At 37.2% G+C, this 25,219-nt stretch overlaps 1 protein-coding gene across 1 annotated transcript in view; it reads left to right on the top strand.

Annotated features, from left to right (window-relative positions):
• The window catches only part of LOC124185469 (CDC42 small effector protein homolog), a 28,494-nt gene continuing 3,275 nt past the window's right edge, over positions 1–25,219 (top strand). The window contains exons 1-2 of the mRNA XM_046576278.1: positions 1–396; positions 21,086–21,425. Of these exons, the coding sequence (XP_046432234.1) occupies positions 21,165–21,425 (261 nt within the window). The 5' untranslated portion in view covers positions 1–396; positions 21,086–21,164. The remainder of the gene's footprint in view (positions 397–21,085; positions 21,426–25,219) is intronic.

Raw genomic sequence — 25,219 nt, 5'->3', positions numbered from 1 at the left:
ACTTTGTGGTTTGCGTTCGAGTTCAGTCGCGCTTGGGTCTCCCTGAGTTCACCATTTCTTTTAGCCAGGGACGAGTAACGGACGTCGAATCGGATCGGGTCGCGTCGCGTCTCCCCGAGATACCCAGAGTCAATTCGAGTCGAGCCAAGTCAAGGAAAGGAAAAGGATTGCCGAAGGAGACGGTGGCGGCCAGAAACAAGTGAAAACTATTTTCGAGTTCCTAACGCGGGATAAAAACAGTGGTACCTAACATAACAGTGGAGATCTAGAGTCTTATCACGTTCCGGACAAGGTCACGTGGTCTCGGCGATTTTCCTACCTTCGCCTCTCTATTCGTCTTTCGGATCGAGCTCTCTCACCTGTTTGGCACCGCATATCCTTCGCTCGAAAACAAGGGTGAGTTTTATGAAAGTGATATGTTAAAGACGAACGGCAATTTGTAGCCGCGGCACATTCATTGTCGTTTCTTTCTTCGTCACTTCACGTGCCGCTTGTTTCCCTCACAGCCGGTCATCGTTCGGCTTTGTTTTCTCTGCTCGAAAATCCAAACGCCGAAAGTGAACGGCGGTGCAGGCCGGGTGTCGGATATACATACCCATAAGTAAAAACCATACACAGATGTAAGGTAACCGTCATACGGACGAAACGCGATGGCGTTCGTTCCCTCGAAGGATTATTTCACGGCGGTGTTTTTTTTTTCTTTCTCGTGCTGCTTTTTCTCACTTCATTTGTTTTCATTTGCACGGATTGCCCGACTCGATTCATTCGAATTGCCGTTGTTGAACCGCGCGAAAAAACAGCAACACACTCGCTCATGAATGTGCCTGAGATATTGTGCCAAAGAGTAGAACTGGGATAATAAAATCTGTTATGACGTGACGATAATAACAACAATATTGCTGTTATTACAATAAACCACTGCACGTGCAGCCTTCTTCTTTTTTTTCTCCACTCTCTTTCGTAACATATTTCGTGCGGCCTGTTTCTTCATCGCGAGCAATGTTGTTTCTAAAATTTTTCTTCGGCTTATTAGTTTACCCTGCTTCTTCTCTTTTTCCATTTTTTTTTCACCACCTTCGTTTACAACGACAGTGATTTACGCTCTACGCGTTTCCCTTATCATCTTGTATATTGTATAGTTTTTCAGCCGACCAAAGTTTCCAGCCTAATCACGCTGCCTCGGAAACTTGGATTATCTATCCCATTGACGTTGGCAATGAATGATGCGTGATCGATCTTTTCGTTGAACGGGGGCTTGATTAATTTTTAGTTAACATACCTATTTCTTTTTTCCCTTGTTATCTCAAAGCGCGTGTTCAATGGATCATATTATTATTATTATTACGCCGGAAGTTCCGAACTGTCTGTACTGTGCGGTAATTACATACAGTTAAAGATAAAACTGCGGATTAACGTTATGAATATCAATTATATATGTTGAATTTAGCGATTTGTATAGGAAAATTCCTCTCTTCTCTCTCTTTTGACGACGACGAATCGCGCGTGCGGTTCTCCCAGTTTTCCGAATTTCCTTACCACGTCTGCATACCTATGCAGATAAGATAGACAGAGATCGGTAAGACCCTGATATGCGTATGTACGTACGTACAAACACACACGAGACCTGCATCGACATCACACACGCACTCTTCGTGACGCATTCCTGAACGACATCTGGTGCCTCTGAATCGACCCTTTTTTGGTTCACTCCATTCCTCCTCCACCATCTCTGTCTTGTCGTTGTTGCCGGCATACAGGAATACAAGTATTCTCGGATGATCGTTCGCTCACCGAAAGAACGGAAATTAGTCCCGTTTCGCAGGCTTAATACTGCTAATCGTAAAATCAAAGCGCGATTATAAACTCTTCTGTAAATCGTATCACGGATATTTCTGTTACAATGGAATTTGACTCATCAAGCTTGCATTAATACTTGTCATTCACATGATCCACAGCTTATCGAATCTGTCAGAGTCTAATCCTAAGAAATGTTTGTTGGTTTGTTTCTCAGATTGTCACGGTTCTTATTTCTCTCTATAATTTATTCTGCACTCCGAGTGTACAACACTTTAGAAAATTTTCATTGGTAATCAAACCCGGCGCGCACGATCAACTTGAACTCATCGTTGGGTGATGGTGATTAATCAACAAGGAAACTAACTTATGGTTGAGATATAGCGTGATGCAATATCTGCTGCCAATGTTGACGATGATGGCACGCCGTTCGACACTATTAAACACACACACGCACTTTCTTTATCTCTCTCTCTCTTTCTCTCTCTCGAATTGGCTGTAAAAATAAAAGAACTTCTCATTGGCGTCGTTCCGGCTCTTGGGAATCGTTCTTTAAGTGCTCTCAGCGGCTATGTAAACAGTGCTGCACAGGTGTAGGTACGTAAGAATGTGTGTGTGTGCGTGTGTGTGTTGAGATTCATCGCGATCGCATTGGCATTGAACATCACGCATGACGAGAGAGAGAGAGAAGAAAAAGAGTGGCGCAGAAGGAGGAAGAGGAGGAGGACGAACCTTGTCCCGTCGGAATTAACATTTAACAGCGTACGATTTCCCGTCCGATGGGAGTCAACTCCCTACCCTCACTCACTTCACTTCGTCTGCCGCCAATGCTTTATAATGGCGATAGCGATGGTGACCCACCATCACGCGGTGTAGTTACTGAAATACAGCAGAGGTGGATGCATACGTACGGTAGAGAGTGCAGAACCGGAAGCGCCACACCACCCGCACCGCAGAAAAGGAAACGTCAAACATTGTCATAATCTCAGATAACCGACTAGGCTTGTACAATGATGCATGTATCTATGTTTTCATTCTTTCCTCTCTCCACTCTTTTGCCTTCTCTGTAAAAATCTAATTACGATCCGCGGTGTTTGATTACCCAGATATGATATACATACTGTTGTATACCGTATTATAGATATGTACAGTGAAATGCATTGATGCCGTAACTTTACGGTTGGCCAAATCGTTTTTTCGGTCCGAAACAAGACACGGCTTCGATTTCCATACGAATTATGCGACAGTGGATCCAATTTTTTCGCGTCAACTGCATCGCCAGTTATTTTCATATAATTCGTACGGAATTGAACTCGTGATTTTTTTTTTTTTTCGAATCGAATCGAAAACAAGTTAGCCGGAACGTTAAGGCTTTTATGCTGTTTATTATCTAACTAATCATTTTTTTACTCCTCTATTTCGGACGTTGCTCACACCTCGATGTTGTGTAAAATTTAGCGGCATGTAGAAGCTTCAATGACCCAGCAGGTGTATATTCCATTTAGGATTAACTGTGTTAAGGATCATATTATTATACGATCCGTGAGGAGGAGCAATTAGCAACCTGTTTTGGTTCGACGTTCGGTTACGCCATTCGATGTGCATGCTGTATGTTGTGTATGTATACGTTACGTATACGCCAACCGAATAACAATCGTTTAATTGCGATATACAGGTTGTGCAGGCAGGCAGGCAGGCTTCCTTGTATACCTACAGTTTTTTTATCAATCTGCCCTAAGTAATCTGCCTGGACAGCATAAACGCGCTGGTAAATAATTGAAACTGAATTTCGATTCTCGTTCACAATTATAGATGTATGTATAGTGTAGAAGAAATACGTATTACAACCTTCGTCGTTGCAGTAATGATATATGAGATGAATCACCGAAATCTGAGCAGCAAGACAATTGGCTCTTGGCCCTTCATTGCTCCAGATATATATATATATATATATATATATTTTTTTATGTCTCGGTCATACAAGCCCTTGAAAACACGACGACCTTTCCTTGATCGCTTTCTAATTTTATTTTTTATTCTCTCTTTTGTAGGAGATTTTTTTTTTTTTGTTATCTTTATCGCTCAATTCGTATTCTCTTCTTGTTTCCCCCGTACCGAGGTATAAATCTTTTATAGTTTTTCGCTCCGGCGCCGTGACTCTTGATATTATTATATGTATCGTTATTATTACACGCACATGTATGACTACCCGGTGCATGCGCAACTTGACGCGTTGTTAACTAACGGCAAACTTGCATGATTAAACACGAGGAAGTAATTGAGTGTATAAATCCTATACGTATACATATGTATTATACAATTGTTCCAATTGTTCATTATGACGCGTAAAACCGCTTACGAACCTATTTAACTATAATTTAGTTACGTGCTAAGGTGCGTATGGTTTTTTTGGGTCTGACAATTGAATTTTCCGTCCTGCGTCCATGGTGTGGGTGTTTATCTGTTCCAACACGTTTGCACAGACGGCCATGGAGAACCGAACGCATTATCCTTCGCCCACGGAAGGCGTAAATAGACCACTCTTGCTCTCGTAAAACGTGCGGTGAAAGTGCCACGAGACTCTCGTGTGTGTGTGTGTGTGTAAGGTTTTATAGGCGTGTGTATAAAAGTGTTCGTGTCGGAGGAGGAGAGAGCGAGAAGCCTCTGTCTTACTTATCGTTGGACTGTCTGCAGCCACTCCGTGAGGATCACCGGAATAATCGACTAATTTCTTACGCGCAATGGGTGCCATGCATATACGTATATTCAATTCAATCGTGTATATTTTTATCGGTGGGGTGATAAGCGTACGTGTATGAGGAGGAAAAGGATGGCTGGGAAAAAGCAAAACCGCATCGCGTCAACTTAACGCGTTGTGTTAGATTTTGCGTACACATATATATATGTATTATAATAGGAGAATTATTTTATATATATTTAAATTAATTTTTATAGTTTTTATTAAGAAGTAGAAAAAGATATATGACATTTATACATTTTTTCTACCGGTATGGCTTGTTTGATTGATATTTTTTGTGTTACAAATCGATTCCGTTTACGTCGTTTCGAAATGTTGCGTTACAGATATGAACAAAAATAATATGAATTTTCTCTGATATTTGTATCTAATTTTTTTCTTATTATTATTCTCCTGCCGTGTGTAATACTTATTTGAAATATATAATAAATAAATGTATCGTGATAATCAAATCAAGGGGTCTAATTATTCGAAAGGTATCTTTTGATATTGCAAAGCTGATACATATGTTTTTTCCCATCGCTATTTTCGAATGCAGGTTGAACATGATATTGTTTCTAAATTTAGCATCGTCGTATAACTGGGAACAAGCATCGGTCGTATATGTATTATACCTGTGTAGGTATAATAGATGTGGAGCAAATGGTCGGGATAATATCGGGTTCTAAAATTACACGTACCTAATACCGTTGCAACGCGTATACTTTAAATCGTTTATACAAATGTATGTAATACATTCTATTCGAAAGGTCAAAGTGTACACGACGGAAATATGGATACACACAAGTGCGTAGGTGTAATAAACGAGGAGCTCATAAATCGAATATGTGTGTGTGTGTTATACTTATTTCAAGGTACAATTTGTCATTGATTCGAAAAAGCAGATATCAACATTATGCGTAAAAATGTATGTTATTACGCGTAGATAGTTCGTACCGTGTAAAAAAAAGTAGAGCACTTGTTTCGTTGAATTTTAACACTTAGTTTGCTATCGGCACCTCGTGCCGATAACCTCAAAGATGATGAAATAATTGTTACGTTATGCGTTGTATATTTTATACATGTTTAACCACACTCTTGTTGAATCAATTTATGAGTGCATCAAGTCACGTATAATGTGAAAGCTAAAAAAAAAAAACAAGCATAATCGAGAAAATTCAGTAAATATGTAAAGCAATTAACGTTAATGAACGAAGCAAATATACGTAATACGTCTAGTTTTAAAGTTCTATAGAGTCGTTGAGTTACCCGTGTAATTCGGTATCCGAGTGTGTGAAATTGAAATTTTAATTTTGCGGAATAAGACAAGACGCGAGCAATGACAAAGAAAAACATGACACCGTATCGAATTGTATCAATAGCGATTTCGTATTCAAATTATACGTGTCTGCTGATACAAAGTTTCTGATGTATTATTATTATTATTGTTGTTGTTGCTGTTGTTTTATTACTATAATAATAGTATTTCTGGAAGTGAAAGTGTGGCGGTATATTTTACGACGCATTGTTCTTCTCGCAAACCTTTCGATTTTGTTGTATAAAATATCGATTATCTATGCCGGATCGGCGGTGAAAACAAATGTATCCGGATAATGTTCTTCCTCGGAAAATCTAATTGTAAGGGGGAAGGATCGCAAGAATGGTAAAAAAAAAAAAAAAAAAAAAATCAAATTGTGATCTCGGCGTTTAGAAAGAGGAACGAACAGTCATTCTTCGGGCTGGCAATCACCTTATTTAATGGTGAAATAGTTGACGAAAAACACCGTTGTTTTTCTCCCACGCTTCATTCACGTCCGTTAGAAAGGCGACGAAGTCATTTTTATTCATCCGAAACGAAAATACGTATACATTTACCTGTATGTATTATTTATATACAATATATATATATATATATACATATACATATCGATGTATTCCTATTTCCTTGTAGAATTTTGTATTTGGAGCAGAATTTCTTTCGCCTGCATCACTTTGCTGCAAGTTATTACGTGTGACAGAGAGAGAGAGAGAGACAGAGAGAGAGAGAGATGGGATGCTGTGAAGCGGTCGATTGCTCTAGTTAACTGCTAACACCTATCTATAAATGTATAGAATGTACAGGTATAGGTATAGAAGTAAATGTCAACTTTGTAATAGAATTGTGTGGAGCTTAATCGCGCTCTACTTCAGATATATATATATCATATATATATATATGTATATCTACGTATGTATAATTCTGGCAACAAAAGTTTATATATAATTCTCTCGGTTTAGAAGTTTTGTGGTTTATGTGCGACATGATTAAATGATATATTTATGCTAGAATACTACGATAACTGAGTTATAACGCCGCCTGCAAGTGTCCACCTGCACCTCTTTAGGTGCTTATGTGTTATATTGAAAATATTGTTGGTGAAAAATTTTTAATGGAAAAATAAAATAGGAAAAACTACGTGCCTGTAGTGTGTGAATCGATTTAATTGTAAGGATAATTTGAGCAAAGCAATCAGCAGCAGAGAAATTAAGTACATTTTACGAGTAATTTTTAGATTTTAATCAAAGGTTACTCGAGTAGTTATTTTAATGTTGCTTGTTTGATTCGTAATTGAATTTTTATTAATCGTAATATTTGATTGACTTGAGACTACGTGTAACGATTATTAGTCCCAATTGCTTTTTTTCACCGTTTCGAGGAAAGAGTAAAAAAATAATAAGTACGTTGATATAAACAGCGTGTGAAACAATTAATTTCGGTATTTGTGATAAGAATTGTTCGTTTTATTGGAAATTATTAAAAATGAAGTAAAATTTTACTCGTTCATTCTTTATCGAAGACTTGCTACGTATGCAATAAATATAACACAAAGCTGGATAAAAATTCACAACTCTTTACGCACGGCAGTGTTTGAATTTTTATTCTTCTTTACTCGATATAAATTTTTTTGAAAATTGCATTGAATGAGTGAATAATCGTTGACGGATGGAAAACGTTAGTTTTGTGCATACTTGATACGACAAGTGTCGGATACGAATCAATGGAAACTTGTTCGATGTTTCATTTTCTATACATCGCTTTTCGCATCCGCCTTCCGTTTATACACAAATACTTACTTATTGTTAGCTCGCAATAATCGTGCCGCACAATTTTATTATCTAGGCCGGATTCCAGGTTCGCCTACCGTACGACCACTAGAAATATAACACGTCTGTCTTGTGTGGGTACTCGTATAATTTACCTGGGAATACGTCTGGGTTAACGAGTATGTAGGGATGTTATACCTGTTTGCAGTCTGCATGGAAGTAACATGGAAGTAAGTCAACTTCTCGAATACTGCAACTGTACATAATAATTTCTTGGCTCTCATGCACCGCAGAAATTGCAGAAATCTGTTGTTGCAGGCTAGTAAAACGTATGTTACGCTTTCGGTATTTTCTTTATCTTTATACACTTCCAATTGCGAATCTAGTTCATTATGGTTGAGAGGAGACGAAAAAAAACGAAGTATCGGTTAAACGAACAAACAAACAAGAAAGTCTCATTCAATTCGCGTTGCCGAATTTCTCTGCCAAGATCCTTTATATTATATCAGGTTGCGGTCAAAGGTCGAAAGTTCAACCGTGTCTCTCCACCTTGAGCTAACTAAACTTCACTCGGTGTCTAATTGCTCCTGGGCATATCAAACAGGCACGTAATTATGATTTACAAATTCGCGATACAAGTTTGATCCGTCTTTAAACTGCCAAGATCACGTAATAACGAAATCGCGAGTGCCTACTCTGTTCGATCAGAGGAATCCTGACGAGATGAATTTCGTGAAAGCGCCCGAATGTCCGAAACATTTTTTCCAAACGGTACAAACAATGTTGAAGAAAGCCGCGCAGGAATCGCTCGGCACGGAAAGTTATCGCGAGTTTTTCAACGGTCAATTTATTATATCTGCATGTATATGCTATATATCGAAGATTCAGATCAAACATCGGTGCGGTCGAATTCAGGCGGAATTGTTCCGTTATGCATTGTCTTCGTGAAGTATGTACGAGCAGCACAAGCGGCCTGACTCTGCGGAACGGATGGTCAAGATTGCAGGACGCGTTTTATCGCCGGCTTGGCTCGTTGTTGCGCTGTTGCAAGATTTTTTATACAGTATATGCATACGTATATACATATATATACATATATACAGTGCATTCTATCGATAGAGCCGCAACAGTACAAAAAAGGGGAGATTTTTCACTAATCGAAGGCCCTCCGCCGATTAATTACATTTGCGCGAGCGTCGCGCCAGGAAAAATTTGCAAACTCTGTCATTGGGTTCATGGCTTCTCGTGTACGCTTCAGATAACATTCATTTTATTTTAGCCTGGAAAAATACCTTGTGCGCGTCTGTATTTTTATTAACACGTCCGGTATTTTTTTTTTTTTATTATTTTTTTATTTTTTTCCCGCACAGTTATTCACGCAAACGTTTTGCACGAAAGATTGTGCGTTTAAAATGGGAATGAGATCCTTTATGCGGTTAACAGAAAACGACAGAACTATTGCAATTTTCCCGCGTCACGTAGACACGAGGCAGCCGAATACTTACTAAATTACTCGGTTCGTCGTTCCTTCCGATAGCGATAAAATCGGCAACGCTCTCTGCCCAGTCGATGCTCGATGATGAGAGAGAGGAGAGTCTCTCGCATGCCGGCCATCCGCTGTCTGCCTGACCAGAATCGAAAAGAACCGTTTTACGAATCTGAATAACGCTGCAAACTATACCTATATATGTGCGTACGTATATCAAGTCGACCCAGCCTCTTCTCTCTTTCTCTCTCTCTCTCTCACTTGTATTATACATACCCATTAATAGCGAGGTGAATTATTACTCAATAATAATAATAATAATAATAGTAATAACACTCTCCGTGGAAATTGAAATTTTAATTGTTATTGCCAGATCAATCGCGCTGTTGCAGATCAAAGGTTCAAAATCTGCACCACGATGAGAAGGTTAATGCCAGATTATACTACATTATATTTGTAGTTATGTATGTGTGTATAAGTATACGTATATACTCGGGGGTAAAGATTCTTACACATATACACAGGTATTTATATTCATATTTCTGTATACATGAATTCGTTGATACTTGGGTAGAATGTATTTGGAGCGGGGGGTAAACCGGGAAAAACTATTCATTTCATCGGGGTTATTTGTCGGTGTCATTGGTCATTATTTCCCCTACCCGTTGGCGAACTGCGCGGGTAGCATAGACGTGTTATTATTTCCGGTGGAAAGGTTTAACGCGCATGCGCGCGGTTTAGTATACGTCCTAGCGTGCGTTACACGCGTGTATATCATGGATATGTATATACAGACACGTGCCAGTTATATGAAATAATTTGTCCTACCGATTCGGTGTACGAACGTTGATTCGCTGTCGGATACAAAAGTAGTAGTATCCGAACCCAGTGCTTGAAATTGAATCCAAAATTATACTCTTTTTTTCACCGTGTGCTTGAATGGACGATGTAACAGTTTTTTTTTTCTTTTTTTTTTAAATTTTTTATCTGATAAGTTCAGCGTAATTGTAATACATGTGTTATTTTTCTTCGTTAGGCAAGCGTAGGTAGAGCTTCTTTTCCAAAGTCCGACAATCGAGCGAACGCTAATTGAGGCGAAAAAGAAAAAAGAGCCATCTTCCAATCGTATTAAAACATGTGTACGGTATCGATAGAAAAATTCTCTTTTTGAAACATATCTTCGTCGTACCTACAACTCTCGTTGTACAACACTGTTGCAACGGTCTCTTTATACGTATAGATATACGGATCCGAATGAGTATAAAAATGTTTTTCAAAGATGAGAATCCCTGGCCGAAAACGTGACTCCCCTTCTCATTCGGTGAGGTACATTATGTACCATGGGTATGGTTATAGGATGAGGATGAGGCGCAGGCGTTTGCCGGTATAGCCGCACCGATACCAGGATAACCGGGATCACCCTGGCTTATATTTATATATATATATATATTTATATATATATGCATACATATGTAATAAATACGTGCATTCCACACCACGGCATACCTACACCGCTTTACGAGGTCTCGCAGCCACACTCGCTTGTATATCTGTATAGGTATACGCTTCTTCTTTTCTTGGTGTTACTACGGAGGGACCGACCAACTCCATCCGTCGGACGTGTTCCTCCTTGGCTCGGTCTAACGTCGTAAACACACGACCGTTTCGTTTCCTCTTCTCGTCACGTTGTAACACATCGAGTGGTTTACCGAGGAGAGATTCTGGTGTGTAAGGCAGGAGGTTGCAGTTTTTAAACGAGGTCGAAGTTGATCGCGTTGAATTGTAACGAAGAAACATCGAGGGGGCGGGGGCACTATTTTTTTTATTTTCACAAACACGAGTTCGAGGGAACTTGGATTTGACAATACGAGTACGTTTTGTCTTGTTTACCGTTTACCGATTGTCAGATAATTTGAAAATTACGAAACGACTGTTTTTCTTAAGCGTCGTGAATCGTTGCGATAACGTCGATAACTTCAACGTGATGTTTTTAAACGGAGTTCAATTTAATTAAAGATCAGGGAAAACAATTTTATTGTGCAATGTTTGGAACGCACTTTCGAGGAGTTCGATTTTCATAATATCAACATGTTTATACTGTGTTATGTTTTTTCCTAACTGAAATTTCGGACAATCGTGAGAATGCGATGTAACGAGTTTTTCTAAACATGCATCGTTATATTAACCTTTATTACTAGCGTCAAACTTATGAATAATCTAAAGTCCCTGTAGCTCTTTAACCGCATAATTGTCGTTACATATGTTTTTCTTTCTACTTGGAAAAACTTATTGATACGGGATGCGAGAAACGAGATAGATATTTTTTGTTATAATGGAAATTTGACAGATTCGCAATTACATTCATTCTTCGAACATAAAGTGATCGATTCTTTTCGGTTTCCGAATGAAATTTAACCTCAGGTCTGAACACTGGTTTTTTTTAGGGTACAGTACAGTTTTCTGAATATCAATTTTCACAAACAATACTTTGAAATTTTTGTGTCTGCCAACTTTTGGATAGCGTAGTGTCGACAATTCGAGATAGAGACCTCAACCTTTTCTAATTCGTTGAAAGCCTGGAACACTTTCAAAAAAATTATTTACCAGACAAAGAGTGTGAAAAACAAGTTCTCACACGTAGGGTTGTAAGCCATGCTTTCAGTATAAAACGCCATAGCTTAGAAGACAAAGAAGAAGGACACTCGGTAGAACTGACACGTGCTTCCCGCAATGCATCGCGGATTTGATTTAACCGGTATTCCATACCCTGTCATCTTCTAGAGTCATTCATTCCACGTCGTCTTAGGTGGTAAATAACGTGGGGGGGGGGGGGGGGGATAAATAAAAAAAAAAAAAAAAAAAAAAAAAAAAACGAACAAACGCTTGACGCCGAGAGAAGGAGAACGGTTTTTGAGGTGAGCCACAATTAAACTGATCCTTAAGACCGATAGTAATTTCTTCGCATCCGTTATACAAACGAGATATCACAGTCGACCATTATTAATTCATGGAACAAAATTACTCACTGCATCGCTTGCGAACATTTATTATACGTATATATATACGTATATATATATATATATATATATATATTACGTTTACTTTTTTGCGTTAGCAGCACATCGTGTTTTCTTGATTTTTAATTCTCAAGTCAAACAACAATGAGAAAAAATTGAGTAAAACAGGTATCGTTAAAAAAATTGTTTGAATATTGTTGGAATTAGGAAAAACGAGGTAGGCGTAACCATTTTGCGCTATTGTCGATTCTTTTTTGATAATTGCAACGCAAAATCAGTTTCTTCGGTATACTCTACGTTTTTAGTTGAACAAGGCTTTAACGTCAATTTATTATTGCACGGGCATTAAATTTTCGCAACAGTTGCAAGAAAATATAGCAACAGCGATCGTAACGAGAAAGAATAGTAACGGATACCAGACTTTTTGGTAACAGCTAGAAAACTAATTTTCATTTTCTACCTAGAACTACATTTTTCGATTGTGGTGAAAAATGGAAATACTTGAGGACTGAGCGGCAACTGGAACAAAAAATTTCAACCAATATGTATGTAGCTGTAAATATTGGCATTTCTTTTACTTTCCCCCCACTTCATCTATAATGATTCTATGGCATGATGCGATAGATACGTTATTTTACGACGTCGTGTGGTGCGAGTTTATACCGTCGTCGATAAACCGGAAGTCTCGAAATCTGGCACGGTCTGGTTTAAGTCTCGGGATATTTAAGCGTAGCTACGTTGCCTATTAATTTATTATAGCTTAGCGTGAGTTTTTGAGGTTAATCAAGTAGCTTTTTTATCCACGTTATTTACCACGTTGTTCTTTATTTAATATCATTATTTTACTGTGAATATTGACGTGAAAAACTTGAGGAGCTGCAATCCTTTATCTTTTGCCGTACACGTTTATTATTTGTCGTTATTTTCCTTTCATCTTTTTTACTCTTAAATCTTGCTTGCGTACGGATTTGGGTTCATTCGTTTATGTTTGCCGGTACGCGGCACAGCAGCTTCAAGCTTATCTTATTATTTCTCCCCGTGAAAAGCGTATACATATATTTTGTGCCTGTATACATCTGCTTATCTTAATTAATCTTCGTCGGCATGTGTTGCGTTTCCCTGTTGTATTTTCTCTTGGTAAAATTTTTTCTTCATCACAGAAGCTTATGCTCGTCGGTTCATAATACAAAACGATTTTGTTCGATCATTTTTTTGATTCTTTTTCTTTCTTTCTTTCTTGTTTGCAAAGCCTGCTTATTATCGGCAGGAAAAAGATGTAATACGGTAATTTTTTGCACTGACAGAATTTTTGTCCAACTGACAATTAGATTATGTAAATATAGGGGATTTTACTAAACCGTGATTCTATTAGTACATGCGATTATGAACTAATCGTCGTGAAATTTTTTCATGGAAATAACAATCGAATGAGGTTAAATATTTTGAAGAAAAATAGAAATCGTGTTTGAAGCACGGCTTCTTCCAACACATATCTACCCAATTTACATTCCCACCTAATCATATGTATGTATGTATATGAATTCCTAGTATACGTCATTTCCGGTCCGTACGATTGCATATAATAGCCGCGTTAAAATCGGTCTCCCGCAGTATTTGACAAATCGCGCCTGTCGTATGTAGGCGAAAATCTTCTTTTTTTCCCTTTCTTTCGACAAGACAAGACGCTTGTAAAAAGACGGTGACGACGCTCTTGATTTTAATTATCGAAAGCAATCAATATATATGTATAATTTTTTACTCTAACCAACGAACGCGATACTTTACGTTTTTACATTTTTTTTTTTCTTGTAATTTGTCGAACATAACGTTCACGATCGGTCACTTTCGCATATACGAATAGCATGCGATACTTGTATATGTATATATGTATACTGCTTGCTATATGACACGTGTATTAATCAAGGACAAATTTTATCTATATATATATATTGTGTATATGTGTGTGTGTGTGTACGGTCGTTAAGTACCTGCAACCTATTTTCATGTAGGCAACTGTTAATGGTTTTATTTAAATCGGTTATATCCGTCCGATGCAGGTTATGTATATACGATATACATGCATACCTATAAACACAATATATATATTGTATATTACTGCGGCAACAACCGGATGTCGTCACATGGTTATACATATTTTTATGTACTGACCGACCGTTCTATTATTTAGATGAAAAAAAAGTACTGTAATTGACAATGCTGGCGTACAATGTAATTATTGTTGTATCGCGTTATGTTACATACATATATATATATATATATATATATATATCTGACGGTGGGTTTTTACTCTCCATAACTTTCCTCTATGTGCAGAATTAATCTTCAGTTTAGAATATAATTCAACACCATTTTTTCTTCCCTTAATTATGTACGAAATTTAAATAATTATTCATTTTATCTATATACGCCTATTTCTCTCTTATTTTATATCTCCACACGTGTCATTAATTTGTATGTGATTTTAAGGAAATTCCGTGCCAGAATTGATATTAAATTTGTCACAACGGTTAACGATGCAGATGGTTTGAGGAAATTTGTTTTTGTTTCTTTTCTTTTTTTTTCGAGTCTATGCAAATTCCTCTCCGCTTTCTCATATACCTATATATATATATATATATATATATATATATTATATTGAAATAAAAAATAAAAATTACACAACGAAGGAACAAGAAAGAGAAAAATTGACTGATTGAGAGATAAGGCTGAAAGCAAAAATATACTCGCGTTTAAAATTTACTCGAGCTTTAGTTTCCTGCAGTCATTTTGTAATAATAATGCAGCATTGCCGCTCCGGTCTGAGGTGCAAGAATAACTTCTCGGTCTGGTGCGTACATTATGTATACATACATCGTACACGTGATATTTACGCGACCGTTGAAATCTGATTCGTGTTTAATTCGCCGATTTAAGTCAGAGATTCGATCACTCGATCAAGTTGTCAATTTCTTTTCCATACCTTTTCCTTCTTCATGCGCAAAGATTTTTACAAATTTTGCGTATGCGTAATATGTCAAGTGAAATATATTTGGCGTGTTATAGATACATATTTTCTGCAAGCTCAGTTGCAGGTGGATTTTTATAACACCGCTAGTCTTGTCGGCACGATTAATTTATGCAAGTTGTACCATAATCCAAAAATTTACTACTATTTTCGCTCGCACGATATAAATGTAGAGAAATTTACCGGCATGCCTAAAAACCGTGTATGTGTGAGTATCGGCGATGACTCACGACTCACGGCTCGAGCCCCACGAATGATTTTCTTCGTAGCAACCACCGGCGTTTTGGGGGCTGCTAGGCGATAAAGCTGAGAGAAAGAGGAGAGGAGAGGAAAGGAGAGAAGAAAAGCAAAGCTGAGTGGGGTAAAGCTTTGGGGTGCACGGTATGCAAGGGTGACGGTAAAAGCCGTGCTGGCTGCAATTTCAACTCGAGATTCGTGGTGTATAAATCGACGCGAGTTTGCACGCTCGGAATCAGAATCGGACCGAAGTTGGTAACGTTGACGTAACGAGAGGTCGGAATTAAAAATCAACGTTGTTGGACAATTTAAAAACGACTTTCGAATAATTGATTTTTTAAAATTAACACACATTTTGTTTACAGTGGTTCACCAAAGCTCTCGGACATTTCTAAACATACGAAGTAGCGATTTTTCTTAAACATTCATCGTTGCAGTAACGCTGATAACTTCATTTTCATCACTCATAGCTCTTCGTCGAGTCACATTATGTATACGTGAATGTTGTACGGAGATTTCTTTAACGATAACTCGATTGTGAAGAAAAAAAATTTCACCCCAGACATATCAAATATTTCCTTTCGATTTGTCGGATATATATACAAGATAAAAAGGTTTCGGTTCTTCTTATTGTTGGAATAAAAAAAAAACAAAAAAAAATCCTAAGGTAAGGAAAAATTCAATTCGACTGTCGGTGCATCGATAAAAATTAAATTATATTGTAGGATGTTTATTTTTTTTCACCTACGTGTAGTACGTTATACGCGGATATTATAAATATTGTAGAATAGAAAGACTTTCTCCAGAAGACGCGACGCGTGTTAAACTGCACACAGATCTCCTTTTCCTTTTACTTCGGCAGCTTGCTGCTGCTGCTGCTGCTGTTGCTGCGTCGTCGCCTTATTTTCGTACTTTAGTGATCGGGGGGGCCTTTGATGCGTCATACCATTGGTCTGGAATTCGAAAGACTAAAGTCCCGCAACGATTTTTGCACGTAAATTTACTAGCGGTTTTCGTATTTTTTTCTTTTTTTTTCGAATCGATGCAAATGAAATAAAAATTTCGTAAATTTCATTATGTAGTCTTAATAGCGAAATAGTTTTTCGATCATTTATAGATTTATTGATAATATTTATTCAATTTCAGATGAAAAGATTTCATTTATCATTCACTTGTTATGTGAAATTCGTAATTAGTGAATAAGAATGGATAATAATTGATAATTTAATCGTATAAATTGATACCGTATTGCGCAGTTTACGGAAGTAAGAAAATGAAAAACGATTGTGCGAAAAATAATCAAGTCCGTCGACTAATCGATTTTGAAAAATGATCGTTTATACTCGATTAGGCGGAAAAAAATAATGAACTGTTTTGGTCGTTCTTAAATTATTGTTACACCGTTTGAAAATCGGCACAACAATAAAATATTTACTCTAGATCCACAATAAGAAGAAAAAACAAACAGGTTCACTTCCCATTTTATTTCCTCTGAGCGCAATAATATTCACTACATACGAGTATACGACTAATAGCTTCCGAAACAACCGTTTTTAATTATTTATTCAATTTTCTTTTTCATAACGTACATTTCAACTATACCTAAATAGCATCGTACAAATCCGGTTTTGCTTTGCGAGCTGGCCTCCCTGTAAGTTTATAATTTCATTCCTGTCGATAAATCAAATAAAGGGCTAGGCGAGTGAAACGTATCTATATAGCAGGCGGGCCATTCGATCGTTAATTGGCTGAATTTGTAGCAAAAGACTAGTTTCTCTATAACGTGTGTTTGTCATTTTCACGTGCCTAAATTATGAATTTATTCGTGTGTCGTCCTAATTATGATCCGATGCGATTTCTGTTCATCTTCCGTCATTTTGTGACGAAATTATAACCGATTCGACCTCGACATAATTATTTCGGTAAGAAGATTAAAACAAAAAGTAGAAAGAGTTGATCACTTTTCCTTTGCGTCTAGAGTATTCGTGTTTTGTAATAGTTCTTCGATGAAAGAAAGAAAAAAAAATTACTTCATCATAATTATACACGCGTGATACTTTTCTTTCTTGCAATTTTCAAACAATAATCATAACATTATACATCCAATTTTACAGTTAACTTTTATAATAGCGCTCAACGAATGAATTTCTGTTATTTTACATCCAGAGGTACAAAGATGCCCTATTATGTACGCCTCCTGGACGTAAAAATTGACGGTACCTGCTTGTTCAGATGGGATAATGATTTAAAACTTGTGCAATTCACCTCATTTTGCTATATATATATATATATAACAAATACCTATATTATAAAACCATGTGTGTAACGGTTCTTCCGAAAGTCGGTCTGTGTTACAAGTATAACACAAAAAATCATCCATAAACTGCGTGTCTAGCTACAGTGTATGAAATAGGGTAAAACGTACGATGTTATTTATGTACGTACGTTCAACAAGTTAGAGAAACGAATATTCGTAGCGAATAAATAGGTACATATGTATATATGTATGTATGACGTACCTGTCTATACCACTTGATGTTTTTGTGCCAGATTTTACTTGATTGCATCTTCTACTTTTTCTTATTATTATTCTATTCTTGCAACTGGTTAGAAAGTTTGTATTATTGTATATTCATACATGATATGAACGATGTTATACATGCAGTGGTGTCACTTCGTTGAGCCATATATAGTAAAAAAAAAAAAAACTATCGATTATTTCGTATCTTATTGGCGTATAGATTAATAAAATATAAGTCAAGGTCGATACATTCCTTGCCAAAAACTTGGGATAAAACTGATTGTGAGATGGGATCTAGAGTGAATATTTTATTGTTGTGCCGATTTTCGAACGGTGCAACGATAATTTAAGAATTACCAAAAATAATCGATTATTTTTCCTCACTATTTGTTTTTGTTTTCCTACTCCCATGATCTTCGTCATACAATATCAAGTTATATTGAAAAATATTTTGAATGAAACTACAAATTACCAAACAAACTTTTCCGCTCTTAAGACTGTATACTGAAATTCACGAAATTTTCGTTTCATACGAAAACAGTTCTACAGTAATGGAAGTTAGAACCCAAAATTCACCGCATTCGTGCAGTTGTAGAAGCCAGGTATATAACCTACACCCAGGTGTATATATATAAGAGAATTTACACAAGAAGTAGGTAAAGGTTTTACGTATATCCGGACCAGGATCAGGTTTTCCCGGACGTTGGTGGTTTATTTGTGTATACGGGGAGTGTGCGCGATGCACACAGAACAGAGGTACATGTTTGGTGTTCGGTCTGGATGGTTGTGGGCCTTGGGAACATAAACCGGCATTGTCTTACATTTTTAATCTTTTTTCTCCCTCTTTATTCTTCATTTTTATTTTTATTTTATTTTATTTTATTTTTTTTTGCATTATTGCAATAGAACAAGTCCCCTGTGGCGGGGAATTATTACCCGTATACTTACGTCGTTACACACATGTTTGTGCACGAGTTTGGAGAACTTGAAATCTATCGGCTTATGGCGCATGATCGATTTGAATACCGATTCGTGCTTCCTCGTTTACTTCGATTTATCCCATTGACGATTATTCAAATCTGGCGATTCGTATACTTTGTTATTTACACTTAATTGTTGCACGGATATTGATTGGAATGATAAGATTGTAAGGGTATATGTCCGGTGCAGCGGGGATATTAAAAAACAATTGAAATATTGCGAAAAAAGAAATTACCTTTTACGTCTGGTTTGATAATTAGGTACTATATCATTAACCGGAAACCAGAGGAATTGAGTTACCAAGAGTTGTGAAAAAAAAAAACGTACAACAGGTAAAATTATTATGTATGGAGTCTAAAGGGTGCAGAAATTTAACATCGTTCATCGATGTCGTGTTCCGTGGATCGAATTGCTTTTTTCGAGGCAAATATTTCAAATAAAAATAAAAATAACGTTAACGCGAGGAAACTACGCTTTGTGCAGCGCAGACTGCGTTCAACGACTGTGCGAACTTGAATTCCAACCCAGTAGGGGCTCTGCATTTTTTCTTACCTATTTTCCGCGCAACTTCCACATCGCGTAGGTGATAGTACAGGAATCCGAGCCTCACGCTTTTGCGAATAAAGACATTTTTTTAATCATACACCTATGGTACCAACATAAATGTACGTACGTTACGTTGTACATACATACGCTACGTAAAAGTCAGCGCGAGACGATCCGCAGCTTTTACTCGTACCCCCGGGTGTATAAAAAATCTCTTTCTGTCTCCTGGCACGCTCGAGATGTAAAATGAAAAAAAACAAAAATAAACATGAAATAAAAAAAATGAAAAAATTCGGAGCGGGTAGCTAAGTGCGGACTTTTTTTTTTTATTTTCACTTGTACAGTAGCGGCCATCTTGCCAAGTTTTACCTATATATGTATATATATGTATATACATAGTCGCAGGCATGCGATGTGATGTGGATAAAAGAGTACAGAGTTGTGTGTTTGTTTCTATATATGATACACGCTTCTGCACGGAGTTGCGGGTCATGTCGTTTGACGTTTAATCCGATTACAGGTAACGAGGACTGTGCTGCCTCTTCTATTTCCATGACGATTACCCGCCTCTCGTATCGATATATGTATAACATAATGTATTCAATCGAACCGCAGATAATGACAACTAATACATAGACGTTATATCGATATGCAATTTCTATATACATAAAGGAATCGTAGAATCGTCAGCTCTAAGTATACATACCTATGATTATATATTTTCAGTTCGCGAAATTGTCGTCCCGGGTGTTTGCTGTTCTTTTTTTTTTTTTTTGCGCTTCGCATGTTGTTAAAATTTTGTAATTTATTTATACTTCGTTGAGGTTATTGTTCGTTGGTAGAATCGGTGCTGTGGATTCAGCACACCTTACAATTATAGAGCTTGTATAACTATGCAGTATACGTACAGCTGCGGGAATAGTTGAAAAAATTGTCGAGAGAAGAAATGTTGAAATTTTGTATCACGTAATGAAAAAAGCTTTTGGGATTTTCGAATATCGTATTTTTTTGTTTATCCTCTCCTTTGAAAGTAATTCACAATAATTTTTTTTTTTTTGTTCTTCGTCAGTCACTTTATCAAACATATACATCCGTATTGTGTCCGTGACGCGTATGGGCGTCCTAGACATAATATAACGTCGACGCACTAACGAGCAACGCCGCGATATAATGAATATGATGTACATACATGGTATGTACGCTCATTCATTAATGTAACGAGCGGCGACGAACGTAGGCATATACTTGTGTAGATATACAATGATATGTACATGTACACTGTCGAATATGTACTTCCTCATTCTTGCAAGTTCAATTTTAAAGATATAGAATGGATAACGGGACGGAAAGATTTTTTTAAATGTTTTTCCACTCCCACGTTATTAAACAATTGTACAATGTAATACGAGGTGTTATAAATAATTCAATGAATTTAAATTCTATTCCATACGGATGACGATTCATACATTTTGTGCGATAAGAAAATTGAATTTGAAAACGAACAGATTATACATACATACAATTCGTACGTACACTAGCAGTAATTGTAATATGCGAACATAAGAATGTTTCGAAGTTTCTTTGAAGGTGGAATTCATTTTATCTTCTTCACAATGTACCGTATAATTAAACGCGCGTTATATATTTCTTGTTGCAGAGATTCGAATCCCGCGAAGCGTAATCCTCGTCGTCTTCGTCCTGGTCAACCTATCGTCGTGATAATCGTTATAATCGCGATGGCAGGTGCGGGGGAAGTTTGGGTCCAGTGGTTCACGTGTTGCCTCACGCAGCAGGGACCGGGGGCCCGGAGCAAGAGACAAAGGCCCCACCAGCAGCAGAGGCTAAGGATAGACCGAAGCATGATCGGGGCACCGACGAACTTTCAACACACCGGGCACATCGGCAGCGGTGATCTCGATATGGCGAACGCTCATTTGTCCGCCATTCAGACGCAGATGCAGGGCAAGGGAGGCTACGAGGCCTCCTTTGGCGTTAAGGTGCGTCGTGATTACGCGACCTAATCCAAATAATCTACACATAATTGTAGAAACGATCCGCCCTACGTGTACTATACGTACCTGTACACCGAGAGAAATTTTTTCTTCCGCTTACCGCTCGGTCCCCTTAACTATTTTCATTTTTTAGATTCTACGTCGATGTATCGGATTTTGGCTTGTTTCTTGCTCGGGGTGCTGCGGAAAAAAATTACTTGCCCTTTTCCACCATGGTATTGAATAAACAGTTTCTTTAGGGCGAATGAGAGATTTTTTTTTTCACTCTTTTACGTTCTTCTAAATTAATGAAGAATCGTGAATAAAAAGTTTTTCTACTGCGAGCATCAATCGTAATTCGTCACTTCACGTCACAAAGAAGACCCGCACTTGTAATATTGAGCCTCCGGTTGATGTGAGAAGTGTGTCTCACGACTTTTTCATGATTAATTCAATCTCATAAAGTAGTTTATAATTTAATGCGAACTTTTAATACGTGAGAATAAGATTTCCGGTTGATATATCGTTGTGTTGTGGATCGTGATCTTTGCGTTGAACACAAATGTCGGGAAAGAAATAATAATTGAAGTAACTACTATAACGTGTTTCTTCGCAAATTTAAAAAAAAAAAAAGAAAGAAAGAAATGTAAGAAGAAGTGAAAAATCAAACGCGCGCAATCTTCCACGTAACGTATAACGCTCGCCTTTTTACAGAATCTTTCTTTTGACCTGAACAAACTTTTCAGAGAGCGCCTCGGTGGAAAGTCTTAAATTATTTTTCTCTGAAAGTGTTATTTCGCACGAGGAAATTGTTGGTAATCGTCATCTTGCACTTATCGTTGGGGGGAAAGGATTCTGTAGGAACTGACTGTATGAACGGTTTTTTACGTTCACATATACACGGTAGATATGTTATAGCTATGGGTCACGATTCGATTAACAAGCAGACAGCGGTGGACAGTCTTACGGGTATTTATTTTTGGATCACCGATGTGTGACTCACTCGGTTTACTCGTTCAATTTTTGCAACTAATGCGCGATGCTCGCCCCCCTTCATCTTTTCCTTTCTATTTTTCCTCTATAATTTCGTTATATTCTGAAACGTGAAAGAACTCTCTTTGTCAGCGATGACTGTATTTATACGCTCAGACATTATTGTGATCTGAATTATTTTTATCGTACAAACTTTTGAATACGGGTGCATTTTACTTATTCTTTTTTTTTTCATATAAAATTTTATTCAGAATAATGACTTTGATAGATTTTCATTATCGTTAATTGATTGATTGTTGAAACTAAATGTTGAAAAGCACGAACGTTTACCGGAATCGCGTTACAGATACGCATAAACGCGTATACCGAGAAACATGAGCAATTCAGCCGTCGTGCGGTAATTAGTATACATTATAGGACGTATAATTACAACGATATGCCGTGGCGAGTATGTTTAACAGCCGAAACCATGTAAGTTTGAAAGTATGCAGTGGCAGTATCATACAGCGTTTACAAGAATATAAAACTAACCAACGAAGACGTGCGGTATGTAAGCAGAGTCATAATGTATTAATAGAGAGAGAGAAAATAAGAGAGAGAGAGAGAGAGAGAGAGAGAGTTGGAGTTAAAAAACATCGAGTCATCGCTGCGATTATTTCGTTATATTATACTGTACGGTAAAAAGTGTTGTATCGCAATTTAAAAACTTCAATCACTCTAATTAGCGTTTAACGATTATCGTTGCAGGTACGTACATTTATTGTATAATGTGCAAGAATCAACATTTCGTCATTGCGAAATCTTGCGTGAATAATTTCATACGTCGCGATGGTGAAAATTAATTACAAACAATTTCGAAATTTACCGCATCGATTTTACGTAACGACATTTAGATTATTATTATAGAAACTGAAAAAAAAATAAATAAAAATTATTACACGAATTATATGAATCGGGTATACCTATTTGGAGAAAAAATACAATCGTATATTCTTTTGCTGATATAATATAATTGAAGGGAAAAAATTGTTTTGAAATTACTTTTTAAACGCACGGCCTTAATCAATTTGTTTGATAAAACTGCGCGTCGCTGATCGTTGCATAAATGATGTGTGCCATAAATTAGACCATTGAAGGTTGACCCGATTCATCATGAGAATAAAGTTGCCTGGCCGAAAGGTCAAGCGAAGACTTGACGCAAATATAATCTTGAAGTAAACTAGAACAAATTCCATACCGCACGTGAGGTCGGCGTATCTAGAGCTATTATATTCCTCATAGTTGACGCGAACATTGTTTCACTTGATCTTCGCCCTTCAAAGTCGTCACAAAAATACTATCCGAGATTTTACGTCCCTGGGTATAATATAATATAGCAATAAAAATACCGCTACGATGTGCAATTTTCAATTTTGTCCAAAAAAAAATTTTACGACTTCGTTCTATGCAATAGTTGGGAAATTTTTTTTTTATTCAGAAAGGTATATTACAAGATGAATGTTTAAATGTTTTCTTTTTTATGGCTATATAATGTTGAATATCAAAGAGCGTTCAGCGTTTGATAAATATCAAAAGGCAGCAGCGAATGTTGTCCCCCCCCTCCGTTTTTGCCTTGGCTTTTAAAATCCGCGTGTAAATATGCCTGTAATACCTAACGATTTCGTCTCTTTTACCGACAGACATCAAACATACGTACATATAGAGATATCAAACGGAGTACAAAAAGGCAGTTGCTTGTGTATAATAAATAAGGAATGTACACAACGGCATCTGACATGCGAGATACGCTATGCTCATCAAATATAATTCTATTAGCCGAATGGTTCAGCTATTTATTATCGAAATCACATATCCGCCAGTTTTATTATTACATGAATAAGGTTTATATATATCTTATATTTATATACACACCTTTTATTCAGGTATGACTAATATTCGTAACGCAATTAGCTAACGCGAGAATTCCCGCGTAATTAAATACTTGACCGCTTGTTATAGCTATAACGTGATCAAGCTCGGCTGACGATAATAATAAAAGTTAATTGCGTGTGTACGAGTTTGCCAAATTTTATAGTTCGTAGAGAGAAAGAAACGGAGAAATGGCTTCTGATTGAAGTTGACGTATTACACGTTATACGAACGTTGCACTCTGGCGATGAGGAAGGAAAAAGAAATGTATCCGAGAAAAGAGAATAGTGAATGCGACGATAATCAGCGTGAAAGGAGAAGAAAGTGAAATTGAGTTAGCTTTTAGAAAAGTAAAAAGGGGGAAAGAATTGGCAAGATTTAGTCTGACTGATTAAATTAACTAATTATTGACGTGATATTTGATGCGAATAAAATCGTCGATTTAACGTTGACACTTATGGAAACAATAATAGTGATTAAATGAACATACGTATTATGCAGCTAATCTGTAACATAACGCAATTTTTGTGCAGATAGTGACGAGTTTATATACATACAATATATGGATAATTTGAGTTTTTGATGTCCTTGTGATAAAAGTATTAACGGAGCAACGATCAGGCGTAAAGAGAAAAATGCGAAAAAAAACTAACAGATACGAATGACTATCTCTCGACTCCCTCGAACGGCGTAGTGTTCCATCAACGGGGATTGATGTACGGGTCACAGGTCAGGGATCGTTATATTACACGGAAGAATGGAACGCGTGCCGCTGCTGCTGCTTTATAACAGAACGAGGATGAAACCGAGGAAACCTCAAGGTTCAGGGTTCAAGGTTCGGCTTTGAAAGTTCACGGTCGAACCGGGTTGTTGAGACGGTTAACAAACCGCGGGATGAT

Source organism: Neodiprion fabricii, chromosome 6 (assembly GCF_021155785.1).
Source record: "Neodiprion fabricii isolate iyNeoFabr1 chromosome 6, iyNeoFabr1.1, whole genome shotgun sequence".
Classification (NCBI taxonomy): Eukaryota; Metazoa; Arthropoda; class Insecta; order Hymenoptera; family Diprionidae; genus Neodiprion; species Neodiprion fabricii.
This window is presented reverse-complemented; position numbering and strand designations above follow the sequence as displayed.